Raw genomic sequence first — 20312 nt, 5'->3', positions numbered from 1 at the left:
TTTAAAACTAGTGAGCGTTAATTTTATCCCTCACTCAACTAACTCGCACGCGTCTCCCCTCCCATACTCGCCTGTTTTAAGCGACTTTTTGTTATATGCAGTCACAACTTCCAATTCTCCAGCCCTAACACGTGTCAATTAGTGCTGAATTGGTCTTTATCGCAGTGACGTCCAAGATTGCCTCTAGGAAACCGTATCACATTATCTAAATATTTTTTTCGCTGAATTTTCTTTTTCCGCTGCAGTTTCAAGCCCAATTACAGCGATGTCGAATTTGCACGTGTTCTGAGTTATTTATGCGACCCTCCTCACGGAATGCTCCAGCTGGAGTCTGTATGGTGTTCGAACAAATAACTAAGAGCGCCCAAAATATGATCGAGTTCCATCCAGTTCGTTCGCCTTCCATTCCGCCTCAATAGCACAACTACAGAAAAAGGTTGAAGTTTCGTTTCCGCATTATACCACCTACAGAATATGCGCCACAATGCAGTGTTTGAAATCGAGGTGCCGGGGACGCACCCACGTGCTGCTGCTTCTTTATGTTTGACACTCCAAACATGAATGAGCGAAATGCACCCGCATGCACTTCCTGCAACAGAAATCAAATTAATGCTCCAGCCGCGCGCTCCTTGCACCACCGTCCCTACCCTCACCCTTCGGACTAGAAATCTTCGAGCACGCATATGAACCCAGGCTTACGCCGGACACGTCGTTAAAACCTTTCACGCGCACCGGAGAGGCAAGCGGGGAGTGCTGCTCCCGCTCTTCCCGGGGCAAAAACGACGAGCAACAAGAAGCAGTGGAGCGAACGAGACCGCCATCTCCGGAAATATCACCGAACACGGATTGCTCAAGGTGTACGCGCCGCCATAAGAACTGCAAACAGCTGCGAGCGCTCCGAGAAATGATGGCTAGACGTAGAAAAGAAGAAGGCGCGGGCAGGAAGCGAAGAATGCGGCGCAAGGCAGCAGTCGGTTCATACGGGCCAGCTAAAAAAGCACGCAGCCCAACTGCAGCGCGCGCGCAGCGGCGGCGGGGGCCGGGCGCTAGCGACGCGGAGGTGACAGCTGGCTAGCATCTGTTGTCGACTGCAAAGATGTTTCCTGGCCAGGCGCTTCCCTCGCGCCTCCTCCCTTCCCGCCAACGGCATCAGCAGGCGCGCACCCCTCCCCCACGACGCTCTGATTATTTTTTTTTTCCTTTTTTTTTTTCTTCACCCAGCGCGCCCCCGCGCAGTGCGCGTTGGCCACGCTCAATCGCTGACGCGCGACCAGCGACGACGGCGCCAGGGCGCTGACGCTGCTCTCCCGCCCGCTGGACATGACCGCGGAGATGAAACTAAAAAAGGAGAAATGTTGCTCCACAATCCCGCCGAAGGTAGGCCTGAGGCATGAAAGCATTTTCAGCCGCTGCGGTTGTACGTCGGTAGTGTCCGACTAAAAAGACGCCAATAGCAAAACGCGCTTTTGAGTATGACGCTACTTTTTGTTGCCTCCATGCAAGGACGAAGGCATAATTTGCTGAAATTACGAGGGAAGAGGGTGCCGGCCTCTCATCAGCGACGGCTTTCCAAAAGTGCCCTATTATTAAGTTTGTAATTCATGCTATCAGGACTCAGGAGCATAAGAAACTACTAGCGCTGTTGTACAAAAAAAAAACAAACAAACATGAAACAAAAAAATTGTCTTTTCTCTGAACATGATATAGGAATACACACGCTCCAGGAACGCCATAATATTTTTAATAACACGAGTCGGCGTTTTATGCAATCGAAAATTTGACCAAGAGCAGGTTACAAAAAAGTGCTCCGATGAGACGTGTGCAAAAAAGGCTGCACTACTGAAGCTGGCTATTGACAAACAGATGGCAAATGGAAGCCAACTGCGTACGCACGAACCTTAAGGGCACCACTATCGGGCGCACTGTCATTTAAGCTCCGAGCAAGAATAATAATAATAAAAAAAAAGGCTCGCAGAATAAAAAAAAATCTTCAGTGCGATATCGCGGAAAACAATGCCATGCCACCACCATTTTGCAGACAAGTGATTATTTCCGTTACGGTTTAAATTAGTATTGCGAAAACCTTCCTGCCATGACATGAGCGCAGGCCAACCAGCCGCACCAGGTTAAGGCTCAGATGACACGTCCTGAACAGAGTTTCACGCCGGCCGCGCGCACGCGCAGTGGCCGGGGGCCGCGCACCTGCCATTGCCTAAGCGCAGCTGGTGCTCATTTATACTGTTCATCCAGTTCCCCACGCTATCCAGATTGTTTCCGCCGGCTGCAGATCAGGTGCACGAAGAATTAACGCCACTTTCCGCGGCCAACACCACTATTTTTGTTCCATTTATGAGAAAGTTTTAGCTAGTGGAAACGTATACTCATGGAGGAAGGAAAAACCCCTTCCTCCATGCGTATACTAGACGAGCCAGATACCATCCGCGCACGCCTAGTAGTGACAGGTGCGCACTTGCCCCTGGGCGCACGCAGTAGGCAGGATTGCAAGGAAATCATGATAGTGGCCCAAACCAAGGAGGCTATGCCCAAGCACATGCTTCCATTATGCTTTCACGAGGAAGGTAGCGATCAGCGGCTTAGATGGACGAACACACGTCCCCCGTGTTCGCGCTTTACCAATATGGACACGAGCGTCACGTCGTGCAAGTCGTGTATGCTGATACTTTCTGAAAACAAAACCAAGAACATGACCGTGGAAATTGCTAGGTCGTATATTTATCCGTGAACCATTGTGAGCAAAAGTCGTCATGAGACCTGCCTTGTGGTCGATGATCGGGGATCTTCTTTTTTTTCTTTACGCACATATACCGTTTTAAGGCGATATCCTTACTAGGCTATATCTAATAAAGTTGATTCCATCCACCCTATATGTCGGCAAGACGCTGTGCCGTTCTTAGAAGAGTTAGGATCAAACGAATGGTTGTGATAGTGGATGACGTGAGGAGGCTGCAGGAGGAAGAGGAAGATGAGGAAGAAAGGCAGGGAGGTTAACCCGCAAAAGAAACCGGTTTGCTACCCTGCACTGGGGGAAAGGGGCGAGTGCAGAAAAAAACTATACCAATAAGGTGATTGGTTAATTAATTAGAGCCAAAAAGGCAAAAGTAAGATCGATCAGACGTTGAAATAGCCATAGAATAATGTCGACGTCCAAGAGATGTGACGTCACGCCAACCGGAAGTGGATTTGTGTCTGATTTAATGATCCATATAATTGCGTGATAGCGATCAGAAGTGTGTAATGAGCATCAATTAATAAAAAATTGCGAGAGCACTGCAAAATCTGCACTGGAGAAATGCAGTAAGCCTGAGCGTCGCTGTGTTGTCCGCGAGATCAGATGTATCAGCGAGATACCGCGAGTGACAGATACTGCGCCATTCCTTTCCTGTAAACCAATTACAGAACGCCGGTGAACTTTGATGCGTTCAACGGAACACTGGTTGTGTTCAACAAGGGGTGCGTGATGTGCCATGTACAGTAGCAACGCTCAGGCTTTCGCGTTTCTCCACTGCATATTCTGCAGTGCTCTCGGATTTTATTGCGAAAGCAATACTACTCTAGGTTTCGAGCCTTCAGCGCAGCGCAGCGCGGCCGGTAGCCACGTCTTACCCACGTGACGCTGTGACGTCACACCCCACGTGCAACTAGGGTGAGAGCTGGGCTACCAACTCAAGCGAGCGCAGGAGCTGCCAACTTGGGTCTCTCAAGAGAACTTCTTTTTGGGCTAGTTGGTGTCCATTATAAGTCCCGCGCTCTGTCCCGTTCTTCTTTTCGTGTGTGTGTGGGTATCTCGTTTCACATGGGACGGTTATGTCAGAATCAGCCTGCTAGGACCCTGGCATTCACGTTACCCCTATAGGCCACAAAGGCACGTTCATACGGCTTGGTTAAAGCGGGGCTTTATATGTGGGCTGAGGAAGAAGAAAAAGAGAAAAAGAGGAACGTTCGGTCACCCGCAGCTGATGCTTTCGCTCAATATTTGGTTGAGCAGCGTTGAACCCTTGTAATGTTCTTTTTTTCTTTTTTTTTTTTTTTGTTCACGGGCGTTTTCGCATTTCTCGTGATGAGACGCATGCCGAAGTTTCAGGCAGCTTGCATGGCAGCCACGCGAGGTTCTGCGGAGACCCTATAGACCAAGCTTAGGATCCCGACGCTGAGATCCCAGCCGCAGCGCGCGCGCAAGTCTTCGATCGGGTGCCGGCCGCGGCTGTCACTACAGCGGTACTCGACCGCTGTTCAAACTCCCAAACAAGCCGTGGTACAAAGTCTAACCGAGAGCCTGACGCTGTTCAAATATACGCTGTGCTGGGTTGAATGAATTGCGGGCTGCAGAGGCGTCGCTGCCGACGAAGAGGAAACCAGGCGCTAAAGCTGCGCAAAGTGCGCCCGCAGCCCGGCCGCTCCGCCGGTGCGACACAGCGGCAGGTGCGAGCCGCGCTGTTGACAACGGACGCGCAGGAGCGCATTCTTTCCGCCAGGTGCCGCAAAAGCACACACACGTCACGTGATTAGACCAACGTTATACCGCTGTGGTCTACATCCGAGGAGACAGTGAGGTCACTAACGCCGACAACGCTCAATGCTGGCAACCGCAGTCACGCACGCGAGAAAATATCTGAAATCGTCTCCAATTTTGTTTCCTTTTATCCCATTTGTTTGAACAGAGGGTGGCGCCAAGTTGTTTCCCGAGAGACTTCACGCGCACGCGTAATGACTTTTTTGTACGTGGTAATTGTTCCCCTCGAGCTTCGGGAGCACTAAATGAAGAACTGTTGCTAGCGCGAATTGTCCCGTACCATGACTGCTTACACAAGGAAAGTTCTTTTTTTTTTTTTTTGTCCCAATGAGACCTCGGCGGTGTGTTCTCGTTAAACCTGACGCAGGCGGTGTACAGATACCTCTAGTCCTAAGGGCGACGCTACTGCAAAAGACCACGGCCGGTCTGAAGTCGCCCAAATACTTAGACACTCGTTTATATATACAGCACAGTACACATAGGCGCGATCAGCTAAACTGACTTTGGGCATGCCGCTCAAAACCACACTGTCGTCTTTGGCACGTTTTTCAAATGACACGTAACCGTTGCCGTATGTGAATGCATCAGTGAGTGCCAGTGAGAGAGAGAGAGAGAGAGAGAAACATTGCATTGACTTTACAAAATGTTAATAATGGCTTGTGTGCGGCATAACGAAAATAGCTGGTACGCCAGTTTCCTCCCTGCACTAATCGTTAAGAGCTTCCGCCTACCTTGTAACCTATGTAAGCCGAAGCAAATTGTGTGACGAACATGTTCCTGTGCACCGAATTCCTTGCTAAGATTTGCTCCCAAACATCGGGAAGGTTGCCAGTTTACTCGAATAATACTGAAAGTAATTCAGGACATAGCAATTACTCGACGACGGTTTTGCCATGCGACCTTAAGTTTCTGACAGCACAGTTTATTTAAAAGAAGAAGGCGCAATTATGCTCTATTGAGAACATTATAATGCGCAGCGCAACTATGCGTACGGTATAATTGTAAAAATGGGAATAAAGCACGGCGACCAAAATGCAAGAAGACTTCATTACTTTACAAGAAAGTCGTGAACGTTGGCACGACTATCAGGCAGGACGTTTTGACTTCTACCATGGCGGCTAGCTGACTTGTGTAGTGACGGCCACCGCGTGTGTTCTACTTTAAGCACCAAGTATGACGGCGAAGTTGCGAATACAACGCCTGCTTTTTTCCTAGAGGATTTAAACGCCACCTTCACCCAGAGAGAGCTGGACAAAGAATGTCCTGGAAATTTCATACATCTTCACGCTCAAATGTCCGCCTACTCACTTTTACCGTACAGGCACGCACACTTTAGCGTAGCTCAATCTTGCGAATTGTTCACTATCTGTGGAGAGTGAGGTGGAGTCTTATCCTCATCCCTGATGACCTTGGCAGACTGGCATGCGTTACAAGCGTTCGAATGCGCTGCTGAAAAGCGGGTCCTGCGGTCTTGCGGCCTCAGGATTTTTGGACATCCCTTACATATACGACCGTAACGAACACATCAAAGTGCGCGTGATCCGTTTTAAGGCCGACATTATTACAAAAGTTCCTCCTCCATTCGTTACATTCTACATTCCACTGTACGAATGAGAGCAAGTGTCCTCAAGTTTTTTTGGCCGCTGCTGGCCCTGACATGTTTTCAAATGTGTGCTCGTTCGGCACGTTGTATGCACTGCTCCTACATGAGCCATCATGCAAAAATCGACGCTCGCGTCTCGTTCTTGAGCTTGGTTTCGTTAAGTGAGCAACGGTGACGAGCGGCATGTTTATACTGGACGGCGTGACGTCCGATTTGCGCCCGAAGGGGGCGCTGTAGCGAGGTCAGGTATTGTTTCGCGCCGCCTGTCGCAGGTGGCCGGCGCCGAGCGCGGCTAATGGTGGAGCACGTGGGCGCGACTGACTCCACAATGCAGTCAGCGCGAGGCACAAACAATGTCAAGTGTGCGCTGCAAATGACGCAGCTGTGCGAGATGGGAGCCCAGTGCTTGCGCGCCGACCACCTGTCAGTCCCCCAGCGGCAGCTGCGGCGCCCTGGCGACGGCAGCGAGGACGCTGGCCCCGGGAGTCCGCGGGACACCGGAAAAATAGAGGAGACGCTGATGCGAATGCCGAGAACTGTTAACACGCGACGCATGCAGTGACGGGCCAGATAAGATCCGCGACCGCCCGCCCCGTTTCCTGCTATACATTCCGTCCGAAGCCCTCGCCGCAGCCTCGTGACATATGAGTGCTCTAGAGTCATTGTTTCGTTACCTGAGCGTAGCAATGCACCCAAGCGCTTCTGCTTGGCCCATGTAGTTCGCCTGTAAGTCGCGCCATTTATAGCAGTTGAAATACGTCGACGCCTCAGTGTTTCGGCCAGCATGTGTCGTCGGTGACTGCACGGTGATCTGTTCGATGAACACCTGAACTGTTAGATGAAACAACGAACTCGAAATGAAAGGGTGCTGCCGGACTCTCAAGTCGTAGGCAGAAGAAAAAAAAACTGTAGTGCGTAGGCAGGTGCGCGGCCACTAGGTTACCCGAGAAAAAACGCTTAATGCGGCGAGCCTGCCCAGAGACGACAGGCTAAACACACGCGGTGGGTCCGCTCATTGTGTACACATGCGAGCGCAGACTAAACCGACAAGGTACCTTCTGAAGCTATGGGCACGACTGGTTTGCAATCTTTACATTGTTTGATAGCCAAGAAAGAAAAAGAAAACGGAATATGGCTTTCTTGCCTTCAGACATGCATCAGCAAAAACGGCATGTGCAAAAAAAAAAAAATAAATAAATAACAAACAAACTTGCTGAGTGATTTCAGATTGAATAAAACAAAGTAATTTATACGGCGTGTTTAGAAATCGTCCGCACTGCAGTTAGACTATATATGAGCAAAGTGTTTCTAGAGGCAGTATATCACCTCCCGCTTCCAAAGAAAGTAATAATGTGCTGCCCAGTTTTCAAAACAACAGTGTCATGCACAACAATAAACACATTTTTCTAAGATCCGGGCAGAGACAACAACGAAAAGCTCGTCGAAAAAATTGCCACCAAACTTATGCTCTACTCCTCTCGGTAGCGTTTGTTTTGCTTGTTTAATGGTGGCTGCTTGTAGCTAGATGCTTGCGCTTGTCTATGAAAATCATAGAAGCAGGGAAGTACAAAAAAAAAACTAAAATTTAATCCGACGCAACTTGCACCGGCTGGTCCCACAGGTGGAAGCTTGGCCGTGCACTCGCGTTTCGAGTAGTTGACATGCTCTCAAGCGATCTCGCCACAAACAAAAGGGCCATTTGTCGGGGGCTGGTACACAGAGGGCCTCTATTTGCCTTTTCCGTTAACTTTCGTTCAACAAACTCGCCTCGCTTCGATCAAGGTGCGAGGAATTGTTGCTTCTTATTCTCGTCACCACTGCTCAGCGGGCCATTTGTGGCAACAGTTCTCGGTTTGTGAGGCACCGGCGGCGCGCTGCAGGGTCATCGCCACCGCTGCCTCGGAGAAGAGCGGTTCGTGCGAGCGCACGTGATATATACGTACAGCAGCGATCCGGACCCTTCCACCGAAAGATTCCCAGAGCGCCGTACATTGTCCCTCAGCGTCACATCCTCGGGGTCGAGCGCAGCTCGCCAACGACGCTTCCGGCCGTGGACGATGAGAAGATGGGCCGTCGTCAGAGCGCGGGGTCCTGCGCAGCGCAGGCCGGGTTTCTGGCTCGGTCCAGGCGAGCACGGCAACAGACACACAGAAAGAGACAGGCGACAGGGCGGCGCACAACAGCAGAGTGCGCTCGCTGTCGGCAAGGAGTGCTTGTACACACGCCAGCTGTCACGAGAGTGTACTGCGTACAGGGCCCAACTACAGGTGCGCGAAAGAGGGACAAAAGTAACGCGCAGTAACAGCCGCCCGGCTGACACGGGGTACCGACATCGAGAGCTGACTCAGAAGCGATATAACCCCGTTTAGAACCTATTAGATTCGCTTAGAGCTAATTATACGGAACACAAGCGAGTTACACGCGATCGTATACCCGTAATGTCCGTGCAAATATGGCTAACGATGAACGAAGCGAAGAAGCGAGAATGCCGATATGAAACATAGCTTCATAATTGCACTGTATACGAAACATAACGCTAGGAACACGATCTGTTAATTTGGATAGAATTTTTTTTTCTATAAAGCTCAAGTGAATTCGGCTAGTTACGTGGCTCGATTTAAAATAGCACTGAGGAGTACAACGCTGCAGTCATTACTAGAAAGCTGTTACGCACCGAAGGCGGTTTGTCGGGTCTGCACGTGCTGCAGTGTATCAGCTGCCTTAACCAGCGCGGTTATGCGTATACTAAGCAGACATGCGGCTTACTGCATAAACGTTTCCAGTATGTACGTTTTGCATTAGCATAAAAACTCGCTGTTCTGCTGCCGATACTCGCACATCACAGCCCATTGTGACGGCTGGACGCCCTTGTTTATAACACTTGAGTTTTCATCGCTTTTTTTTTTTTTTTTTTTTTTTTTGCGTAGAAAACAAGGTGCCTTTTCCTTTCCTGATAAAAGACGCCGTTACTAATACAGTTCGAGAAATCCCTTTTGAGGCATATGCTCTTAGCACATAAATGAAACGCGTTGAGTGCGAAACCTAGGGGTTATCGGAAGTTTGTAAAATAATTTTGCAGTACATCCTTTCTGTAGCAGGACTTTTCGTTTCCGGTTTTTGTAATACGCTCAATGCCGAAATTAAATATTCGGAGTTACTTTCTCAGCCTGAAATCAACTAGCAGCTACCCCCCCCCCCCTCCCCTCTTTTTTTTTTTTTGAAACCGTTCCAATATTTTGCTTTCTTCGAGCACATTAAGAGGAAAAGAACAAACCTCGAGTGTTCAGTGTCCTTTGACAGGCTGTTAAATCATTTACTAACCTAAGAAAACGTTTTCTATGGGGAACATTTCCTTATTTTCATTGTTTTCTGAAAAACTCTGCTCCGCTTTTGTTGAAATCAGTGTTCGAAGCATTTCCGTGCCCATTCGATCGTCCCATCTGCCAGGCCTCTACGCGTACTCTATACCTGCGAAAACAAGCTCGCAGTGCCTCAGCTGCCATCTGGCATGCCCAACAGCTTTAGAGCTGCGTAGACTAGCGAGAGGTAACATCTGATACAATAATGGCAAGCTGTGGCCCCAGGGCTAGCTGCAAACCGCTGTTGTCCGACAACGTCAGCGGAAGTGAACCTATGCTTTGGGTTGCATATACTAAAAGGGGATTGAATGAATGCTAGAATAATTTGATAACCAGCATTTCTGAAACGGATTTAGAATAACCACTGCTACCTTAGCTGTCCGCGAAAAAAAAAAAAAAAAAGACTTTGAAAGACACTTTTTCAGGCAAAAGAAGGCGTGTAACCCGTTTTTCCCGAGTCTGACTCAGCGCGGAGAAGTGGTGTAAAATCAGGTTCTGCACGAAAACGAAACGCCCTATTAAGCTAATTCCCAGGGAAACGATTTCACCTGCGTCCGCCGTGTGCAGGCAACGAAGGTGGAGCCTGCCCACGGCGTGAATATGTCAGTCCGAATTGAGGCCTTAAAAAATGAAAACAAAAATAGCATCACGGCGCTTGTTTCTCTTTCCTTTCTCTCTCTTCGTCTCGTGCGAAAATTGAAGGAGCACTGCGTAGCTAGAAACGAAGAAAGCGCCGCCTTGACCTTTCTCTCGGGCACTGAAGCTATGGACGCGGCGAAACTTGCTGCCTCCTTTGATGGACGCCTCACGCAACACACGACAAAGCACCCGCGAGCTACTGCCGGCGTGCGGGGGCGCTTAGCACAGACGCCGTGGCGCTGTCTCGAACATCCGACGAGGCGGCAGAGATCACATACCGACGGGCAAGAAAATCAAACGCTGGCACGAACTGCGCTACTCCGGGGCGCGCGAATTGCCTCTTGGGCGATTAGCGCTACCTACGCGAACCACACTGGCTTCTCGTCGACGTGCATCGCGATACTACTACGTCCGTTGCTTATAAATTCGTGGCACGTGCGAAAGGACACAACGGTAGAATGCTACGCTTGAAGGCTACTAAAGGCGCCACTCGGCTTGCTGCATTCTCCGGTCGCGTTCACGTGGAGGACCAGCACACTTGAGATCCCGGAAAATACTCCTCCCAGCCTGACCTAGCTTCCTAGAATACTACGCAAACCTTTCATATTGTCTATGCATACCACACGATCCCATCCCCCTTCCTTTATTCACGCAGTCTCACACGGAGTGCTTGGTTCATATTTGACCGGTTAGAGGATAAACTGGATAAACTGGGCCTTGTGGAAAAAACTCGTTCCTACATCAGCAAAGAAAACGAAGTTGCCAAAGCTTTCTCTCCTTGTTTCGTATTCTATGGCCGTAAGAAGCGGCGTCACATTGATTTAAATATGTGAGCTGTGCAGCACTAATGCGAGGATCTGCCCTGCACGTAATGAAAATCGCCCCCCCCCCCCCCCGCCCACGCACACACACACTCCCCCTTCTTTTGCGCGGGAACAGAAGCGGATGAATGTGATGGGTGCTCCAACAGACTGGCATAAGCCTGATCCGCTTTCCCATTTATTTGGTCACTGTGCTCGGGATTTTTTTTAGAGGTTGTCAGACTTAACACCCCGCCGCTCACTTCAGGAACCTTTCGCCATCGTTTTCGCTACTATAACTATTTTCTGTGCCAGAAACACTGTCGTCGCTTAAGATTTTGCCTATGGAAACGGGCTGACATCCTCCCGCTGGATGTGGCGCCCTCTAGAATGAAGAATGAGACAAGAGGAGACCAGGCTGTTCATATAGCGCCCTCGAGGCAATGGTCGACCGTTGCCGACGGTAGCTCTTCGCCCCTGAATGACAGAGGCTAGGGGCTACCTGCCCCATTCTCTTCGCACGCGCTCACACCGGGAAACCGAAAAGCGATACTTGTCACCTACCCTACGCGAGGACACAATTTCTCTTCGATGACGGCTAATAACATCTCAAAGAACGGCACCCGAAAGCTTTGTACGCTTGCGCAAGGACTTGGCTACACATGATCCTCTGCGAAGTGAACTGATTTCTGCTTTCATCTTACTCTCATTCCTCTAGGACAGAATACCTGTTATCGACACACGATGAGCACAGAGCGTTCGATCGCTATTTCCACTTCAGCTCAAATCGGGTGAATGTCTTGAGATGCCTCACCTACATGGCGATGTTCACTGACCATCATTATCCTCATAACTTAGGACAAATACACATCATGACAAATGACAGTCCGAGTGACTTTCACTACTGCACTGTCTTATGTTACCAGCCGTTCCTGTAAACGCCGTTGGCTCGTTTTTGGCTACCTAGTCATGTCTGTCCTACCCTCCTCTTCCCTTGGGCAGCGCTGTCGCCGGCTATCTGTTCAGCGCAACGCCACTACAAATGGCACGTGACTAAAGGTTGGCCGGTTAAACCTTGAGCTCACCACATACTAGCTGAGTGCGGGAAAATGGCATTTCACAGCAAACTCCAAATCGTTGCGTCAGGCTTTGGCAAACAAAGAGTACGGTGGCAGAAGCTAAAGGAGGCGTCCCTGCTCGCATATCTGACAAAGATTCCTTAGAAATGACAGAGTTCGTCAGCTCTGCTGAGCCGTGCGCAGGCCAAAGTACCCCCCCCCCCTCCCCCTCCTTTGTATTTTTTTTTTCAGGGCCCCCTCCCACTTTTTCCCTTTCTCTCGGGCTGCCACGGAGCTGTAGAGGCACATGGACAAATCACAGACGCAGTGACGATGAGTCTCTGGTGCGATTGACCGCATATTCCTATGTCGTTAAACCGCACGTGGGTCTGGCTTCTGACCGCTGTGAAATGCGACTGCCTCCCAGGGCGGTGACGACCCCACTGCATGCCACCGTCGTTCACGCAGGAAACGTCAATCGCACATGGCAACCGAACACAGTATTATATATTACTAGTGATCACGACGCCATCTATCAGCGAGCTGCGAAGTTATATGAGGCTGCCCACGATCGACAGCGACGGTCTGCTTTTCATTTACTGTGCTTAGCCAGGAGCCGCTGGCATTTCTCGCCTTCTCTGATTTGGCTGCGTGAATTTACGAATTGAAAGCGCTTCTACCTATATGCCGGAAGCGTTGGATCCTCGATTGAATTTTGCCATTTCACAAAAATGTTGGATCTATCCTTCCTTCTCTATTTTTGAGGTAGAAAAACATATTCCGGAATAGAGTAGTAGTGTAAACTACTTTATTTTAGCGGTTGTTTAGTTTTCACGTTGTTGTTTCACGAATCGTTTCCAACACACGGAAAACAGTTCTTCGCATTCAAAGCGCGAAAAATCACGACTTTCCGGAATACGTTACCAGCTCTCACCAGAATTTCGTTTCTTGTACCGATTATAAAAGGGAAATGTTGCACAAGTTCCCCCGGATGGGTATATCTCTGCTCCCGAAGAGAATTAATGCGCCCTCACTTTATGGAAACGACACACATAGCTGGTTGCTTGACTCGTTCAACGATGACAAAAAGTGAAATGTTTAAGCGGTAATCCTCAATACCGCTTACCGAGTTATGCATAAAAGGAATACATGCCTCCTTAAAAACGTATATGCACGCAGCCAGCAGCCTTTTGAATGCACTAGGAAACATCACTTCCTTCGCATGAGGATGTGCTGTCTCCCCTATTTTTCCAGCGGAGTCTCCCCGCCATTAGTGCAGACGATCGCAACCAATTCGTGCTAATTGGAAGGAAGTGCTTCTGCCAAAAGATATATTAACATGACCGCATATCACTATTTCATAATTAATCATAATTAAACAGCACGCAGCGAAAATAAACAAATAGCGGAATAATTACATGGTTAGTGATGCATAGCGCACGAATGTTAACGTTACGCCTGGCCCGAATAAAGCGTGTTTTGAGTGGCGGCAAATTTGCTCCACGTGTCGGGCGTCCATCGAGCCTGCACTATATGACGGTTTTTTTTGAGCTCGTGATGGCTCAGGTCTGCCGGCATCGAAGCGTGAGTTTCACAAGCAGAGCAAATTGGCGGGCGAAAAGCGCTCCATGCGGACCAGGCCTAAGTCGTGATCACAGCGACCGATCTGCGCTGCGCTTTGCAATACTCCACAGGAGTGTGGCAAGGCGCTATTCGCAGCGCGGGAAGTGCCAGCGGCATTTCACAGCGGAAGAAGCCAAACACTCGCGACAAACTTCTCACGGTTCAAAAAACGACGACATCGCGCGCGCGCTCCAGCGCGTAACCAGACGCTTACAAGTGGGGTCCTGGATCCCGTCGAGCGCGTTCACTCACAGAGGCAGACGCGGAGACGGGAACACCGTCGCAGGGGCAGCTAGTCCGAAACTTAACTCTTCTCACTCGGCATTCCCCTCGTGAAACTCAGCACAGGTAACGACTGGCAGCCCTCAATGAGAATGCCTAGGAAGGGAAGCCAAAATCTCACGAAGGACCGCAAAATCAAGCGAGTTAAACAAGAAAAAAAAAAAAAAGAAGGGAAGGGGGAGAGCAATTAAACAAGAGGAACAGCCAAATTCGGGGACAAATTTCCTTGGAATTGAAGGGAAAGAACGGCAGTGAGCCTTCAGTTTCCAGACCTGCAGTGTTGGCCTCGCGAGAACCGCGCACTGGTGGAAGGCGTCGCCTGACGCTATGCGAGCGCTTTTCCCTTCGCATCTGGGAAATGCTGTCCCCGAGAGCAGACACGTACAGCTCGAGGACGGACGAAAGGCGCCCACTCGGGCAGCGGGCGGGTACCTTGGGCCGGAGCCGTGCCGAGGGTCCCGGCGCGAACCGCAGGTGCATGCCGGGCCCGACGGTGCAGTCGCTGAGAGGCGGCCGGTCGCGTGAGCCACGGAGGCGGCGGCCCGTGCGTGTGTGCGCGAGCGGCGCGCGATGCCGCCGCCGTGTGTGCTTTGCGAGGGAGGAGAAGGCGCGGCGGCCAGATGCGTGCGTCTGTGTACCTGGAGCCCGGCGAGGCAGCTGCACGCGCTCGCAAGAACAGCTGGGCTTCGCGCTCGCCCGCCGACGCGTCAGCTGCGCCCGCGGCTCGCCGAGCACCCAACAGCGCTCAGGTGCTCGCGCCCGCGAGCTGAGCTCAGGTGCACCGCCACCCAGTGCGCCGCCCCTACTACCTTTGCCGCGCGCCCGGCGCGACAAAAGCGCGCGTTGCTCCGACCAACGCTGCGCGACGCTGACGGAGCGGCGCGCAATTGTCTCGTATCACTCAGCCGCTTTCCTTTTTCGCACCAAGAAAAACGTCCCCACAGAGGAGATTCTCCAGAAAGGCAGACGCCGCTGCTGCGAGGCGAGAAATGACGGGTATACCTTATGACAGGCACTGATTGGCGAGTAGGTTGTATGACGTTGCGAGGACACCTGACAAGGCCAGTTGGGTAGCCGCTGCCAACTCGGCCCGCTCTTTTGAGCTGAAAATGGAACCCTCCAGGACACTTGTATCCCGAGGCAGAGACGGTATGCGCAGGCCAGGCTAAATCGGCGCTTTACATACTTTACAACTGTATGCGAATGAGCACGTGTGAGATAACAAACAAGAATTTGTTATATAGGAGCAGGAAAGTGCATGAACGTGAGCGAGGACCCGCAGGAGGAGACGGAAGCCATTAAGTGGCAACTCATTATTTTTTTTTTGTTTTTTTTTTTCGAAGTTCGCTTAGACAAAGCTTTTACTGTACTGTACATATAATGTACTTTTACTTAGGCTTTTCTCTCCGTCCCGGCTCATTCCACCAAATTTGGGAGCCGTGTGAGAATTCATTCGTGCGCAAATTGATTTTTGAAAGCGCTTTTGCGAACTAAGTTTTGTCGATTTCTGCGGATAAAATCGCGTTTGTGACGTCATAAACATTACATCAGCGTTATTACCTGCTCCCCTTGTGAACCACAAATTTTTAGGCCTGCATTAACTCATATCTAGGCCATTTTAGTGAAGCGCGTAGTGATTTCCAGTCTCTATTTCCGCCATTCAATGCGCGTGCGAGTGTCTTTCCAATACTGTACGTGAGGCAATCGATTCGTCAGCCGCAACGTCGTTTCTGGCCATGAAACCAGTTTCGGCTTCGATTTGATCTTTTTCCTTTTTATAAACAGTTTCACATTGAATTTTCAAAAACGGTTTGTTGTGTAGGAGGCACCGAGCAATGCGATGTAGTCAATAACTCAAAATGATAAAAAAAAAAAAAGCCGGTGTTGCCTTTTGAATATCTCGCCTCATGCGGTTAAAGGATGAGCTAAGTGCCCTTAATTTATTTATTTTTTTAATTTCTTTCTCAGAGACATGGCACTGATGACCAATGGTTCATTCTAACCTACGATCGTGAATAAGACCCCGAATCTCATGATTCGATTCGAATCAACACTGAAGCACTCTTTTTCACTTCGCAGAGCCAGAAGATGCGATGCGATCGCATAAATAACTGTAATACGACATATAAGATTGGAAAGGTTGCCTCTGTAAATATTTTTTCTATCTTCTGTTTGTTCAAAGGAACAAAAGGTAGCAGTCGTAACTATTTTGAAGTATACGCTGAATAGATACCAGTGAACGACATTAAAGATACCCACTTGGACCAGTTTACGAAGAAAGAGAAACTGCAATAGACGTTTCTCAGCCTCATTTACATATGTACAGTTGCGAATTAAACAGCGTGAAAAAAGAGTCACAGAGAGGAAAAGCAAAACGGTTCCATGTGGTTGTCCTCCTTTCTCATAATTTTGCAAGTCCCGAAATATGTAACCAGATAGCACCATGGCGCGTTGAACGAATGAATCCTGCGGCGCATAAACACTTTGTCGATTGATGGATTTGAGGTAGTTTTTTCGAACGCGAGGAGGGAAGCCACGCATATATGCGGTAGTACATGTGCAGCAGCAAGCCCCAGCCCAAAATCGGCAATCAGCGTTACACTGCCGATCTCCCAGCTATGTCGTCCACGCGACCTAAAGTGGCTGCCCGTGACCCGTCACACAGGAGGAGCCAACGCTCGGAAGCAATCCCAATGATGATCCAAATTCTTTTAGAGAGAGCAGTTCACTCAATACGCAACAGAACAGTGAAACCACGCTCTAATTAGAAACGAGGGTCTTACGGACATGTCACAATGAAGACAGAAGCAGCTGAGTTATACTGAAGAATGCGATGAGCTAATCGGAGCAGCCCTAAACTAGTTTTCTTTAGTCCATTTCGTGCCGACATACGATCGACCGTATAGAGATTGTTCCGTTTTGCCGGACGTCCATTTGTGTTGGTTACTTTCTCGCTCTGCCGGCGGAGGCTCATGTCCACGGTGCAATCCGCGCAGATACTTTGTAGCATATACCTTTATACCCGTGTTCCTTTCACGGCCTGGCTGCGCACTGCCTGCATGGCAGCTGATATTCCCCACCTTTCCCTCTGACCTCGCTGAAGCCTTGAATATAACCAACTCTCCAGTACCAGTTTTCTCCGTCCATTCAAGATTAAAGTTATTCGGATCACATTAGCAGTCAACTTAGTGGACGCGTTTCAGTGGGTCAACGCTGCGTGAGAGATGACGGTTATCAAAGCTCCATTACGTTCCGGGCAAATCCCATGGGCATTTTTTTTTTTTTTGTTAGTGCGTACTGCGCATGAACTACTCATGAAGAAACGGTGGAGACGTAACGCGGTGTTTACAAAACGTGGCCAACTTGCGTTAAGTACAGAAAAAACATCAACATAATTTCCCAGCGGCACACCACAACGTATGCACTTCATCCAGATAAGGCCCGGATAAATGCTTCCTCTTTAACTGAACAATGGCGAAGAGGGCTGAAGCGACCCCGGGATGAGTTGAGCCGCGTGTTACCGCTCCACTGCTCTCGAGACAGACAATGAGAGCAGCGTCCGCGTTTGCTCACCCAAAACTTCGCCTCTGTTCCAATTCCTTCCCCGCCCCCATCCTCTCTCTCTCTCCCTTAAAATAGAAGATGCGCGTCTCAGCGGTTACAATGGCTTGCCCTGCAGCAGACGCTTTCCTGCTGTTCTGAATGCACGCGCTTTGCTGGATGGAGAGACAGACGTTCAGATCCATACTTTGTCCATGACGAAGCGATAGTGAAGTAGGCGGCCCCTCAATAACGACGCTTACATCGAAACTGCGCAGTGAAGCGTGCGCAAACTTCGTTATAATTGAAAAGCGAGTTAAAGAAAGAACAGACACGATGTATTTCGGCAGCAGGTAGATTAGTAGGACATTAGGAGCAGGTATAAATGATACACTGACAACGGCAACGTCGACACATCGACGTTTCGAAACCGGGCCGACACATAACTTAGTTTTATACGGTACTCTGCGCTGAACTAAATTCACATTTAGTTACGATATCATGTAACATTTCATCCGTCTTTTATTGGGAATGTGTACAGCACCAATAAAAGCAAAAGCGCCGAGAGAACAACGAGGACTTGCTTTGACTACAATACTGTGCCTAGAAAAGCCATTTCTTCCCGTGGATGCTGAACCGACTTAGTTCTTCCGCACCGATTTCTTGCTGCAGCAACGAAATTAACCTTAGTGACCTTCTTTTCCTCTGTTCTTTTTTTCTTTTTTTTTTTTTTTTTAGCGCTCCGTCTACGCGACAGCGTGCTTCGTTGGAAGGGCTTTGAACTGCAACAGATATAAATACCCAAACACGTTTCGGTCAGTTGTCTGTTTTGTTAGGTATTCTACACTAAACCTAGAAAGCGCAACGGGAGGTAAGGGCGTAGCAATGTCTGTCTCAGTCGTCGAATCCCTGGCCGAAATTCGCGATGCTGTTCTTATGCTAGAAGGTTTCATGAATGACGAGAGCCTTGGTTATCCGCCGCGAGGCCGTCTTCTGCCGCGGCCATGGCTTCAAGTCAGCCACAGCACCTTAGGCGTGAACACACTCGAAAAGTTCCTTTTTTTCTTTTTTTCAGGCATCAGCTAACAGCTTCCACGAGTGTGAAGTCCTCTGGATACGCCATTCGGTCTTACACGATTTTACAATGGTGTGAAGGGTGCTGCCATGTTGGGAAGCCGGGCTGCTCTCGTGGCGCAGGAAAGTGTTGACGTCCCCCAAGGGTCGTAAAATGTTGTACACCTGTCCCCGGTCACGGCGATTACCAATTTGGTGGAACCGCGGATGCAAGACCTGGAGGCTCGGTGGCTGCTCTATTGTTGCCCGCAGCACCCGCTGCTGCAGAGCACTCGTTCCCTCCTCGTCTTGCCTTCCTAACATAGCTGTCACTCCAGCACGCAGCTTTGTGCAGTATTCACATGCAGTGTTGAATCATGAATGTCATTTCTGTGACCAGCGGACGTTTTTTTTTTTTTTTTTATGCATTCTCGTTTCGCTACGTGTGCGTCATTCCCTCTGCTCATGTGCATATAATATAGGCTATTGTGCGGAAGCAGGTGTACAGTGGCTGGCCAGTGCGCGATGAGGCGCCGTTTGAGCTGCAAGTGCTCAGAAGTGCATGGTTAAGCTGGAGTTGGCACCGAGCGTTTGACCCTTAGCAGAAGCTGCCGTCTTCTTTTCATTTTTTTTTTTTTATGAAGGACATTCAGCAACTGTTCCTGCGGCATACTTGGGCCCGTGTGCGGAAAAGAAAACGTGGGGGAAGCAGAGGTTCGGAATGCAGTGACCTCAGTGCTGTTCCTATGTTTCCTTGGAACCTCTCCTTTCCAAAGTTTTTGATTAATATCCTTTCCACAGTCTTTGATTAGCTTACGGAAACTATTTTTTTTTCCCTATTCGTCGATTGGTGAGAAGCGTTGCCTTATTGTTTATTGGTTGCCGTCCTCGTCAAGGGCAGTGACAGAGGGCTTAAAAGTAAGCGTTCTGGGTTAAACCAGGGCTGATTTTGTCTTATCAACGGTTCAGTCGTGTAAATAGTTTTTTCCTTGCTTGTGTCTTCTTGTTTGTTTATGTGTAAATGAATAGTTAACCTTTCTGTCGTGCCATCAAGTAATGTGAATGTTTGCGAGTCCGAACAATCAATTTATCAAGAACATCGATATCATCATCATCAAGTACTTGCTCACATCGCCACATGAAGGGGAAACTCAACTATGAGGTTACTGCATTGCTGCAGAATATGAATTTCGCCCTTCTTCTGAAGCCTGCTCGACCAAGAAGACCTTGGAAGACTGTAACGTATATACATATATATATATATATATATATATATATATATATATATATATATATATATATATATATATATATATATATATATATATATATATATATATATATATAGATATATAGACATATATATATAGCTAGCACAGAACCGGGTTAATTGGAGAAATATGGGAGAGACCTTCGCCCTGCAGTGGGTATATAGTCAGGCTGATGATGATGATATATAGACCTTATAGCGAGGCTGCCGACCACTAATGAGAGCATCACTTTTCACAGGCCGGACTTTTATCACGCGAGGAGCTGTGCCCTCAGACCTTGAATGACACACAGAAGACGAACGCTTTGGTGCACTGCGCTATGTAGGTGTGACTCGACGAGACATTAACTTCCCTTGTCGAAGTGAAAGCACGTGCAAAACCGTCTTCGTTAATCTCGAGAGTTCCGTTGGAGTGCAAGGGGCGCAATGAGAACGACGTCGTCCTGAAGGAGTTTCCATCAGCGCGCGAAGAAAGCGAACAAAATGTACTATGCTTAGGTTTTTTGACAGATTGAATTCCGCAACTCAATTTCTAACTTTCATATTCCGCTTAC

At 49.1% G+C, this 20312-nt stretch overlaps 1 protein-coding gene across 3 annotated transcripts in view; it reads right to left on the bottom strand.

The window, feature by feature from the left end:
- The window catches only part of nvy (CBFA2/RUNX1 partner transcriptional co-repressor nervy), a 172507-nt gene that overhangs the window by 53042 nt on the left and 99153 nt on the right, over positions 1 to 20312 (bottom strand). The window contains exons 1-2 of one of the 3 annotated variants that reach the window (XM_084587741.1): positions 14328 to 14468; positions 8078 to 8225 (exon numbers count right to left, since the gene is read on the bottom strand). The exons of 1 other annotated variant lie outside the window; for it this stretch is intronic. In XM_084587741.1, coding sequence (XP_084443867.1) covers positions 8078 to 8126 — 49 coding nt within the window. In that variant the 5' untranslated portion in view covers positions 8127 to 8225; positions 14328 to 14468. Of the gene's footprint in view, positions 1 to 8077; positions 8226 to 14327; positions 14494 to 20312 lie in introns of those variants that run through there. One more of the 3 variants, XM_084587743.1, reaches the window with a different exon arrangement.

The sequence above is a fragment of the Amblyomma maculatum genome, chromosome 1, assembly GCF_055883805.1.
Source record: "Amblyomma maculatum isolate TAMU_Amacu chromosome 1, ASM5588380v1, whole genome shotgun sequence".
NCBI lineage: Eukaryota > Metazoa > Arthropoda > Arachnida > Ixodida > Ixodidae > Amblyomma > Amblyomma maculatum.
This window is presented reverse-complemented; position numbering and strand designations above follow the sequence as displayed.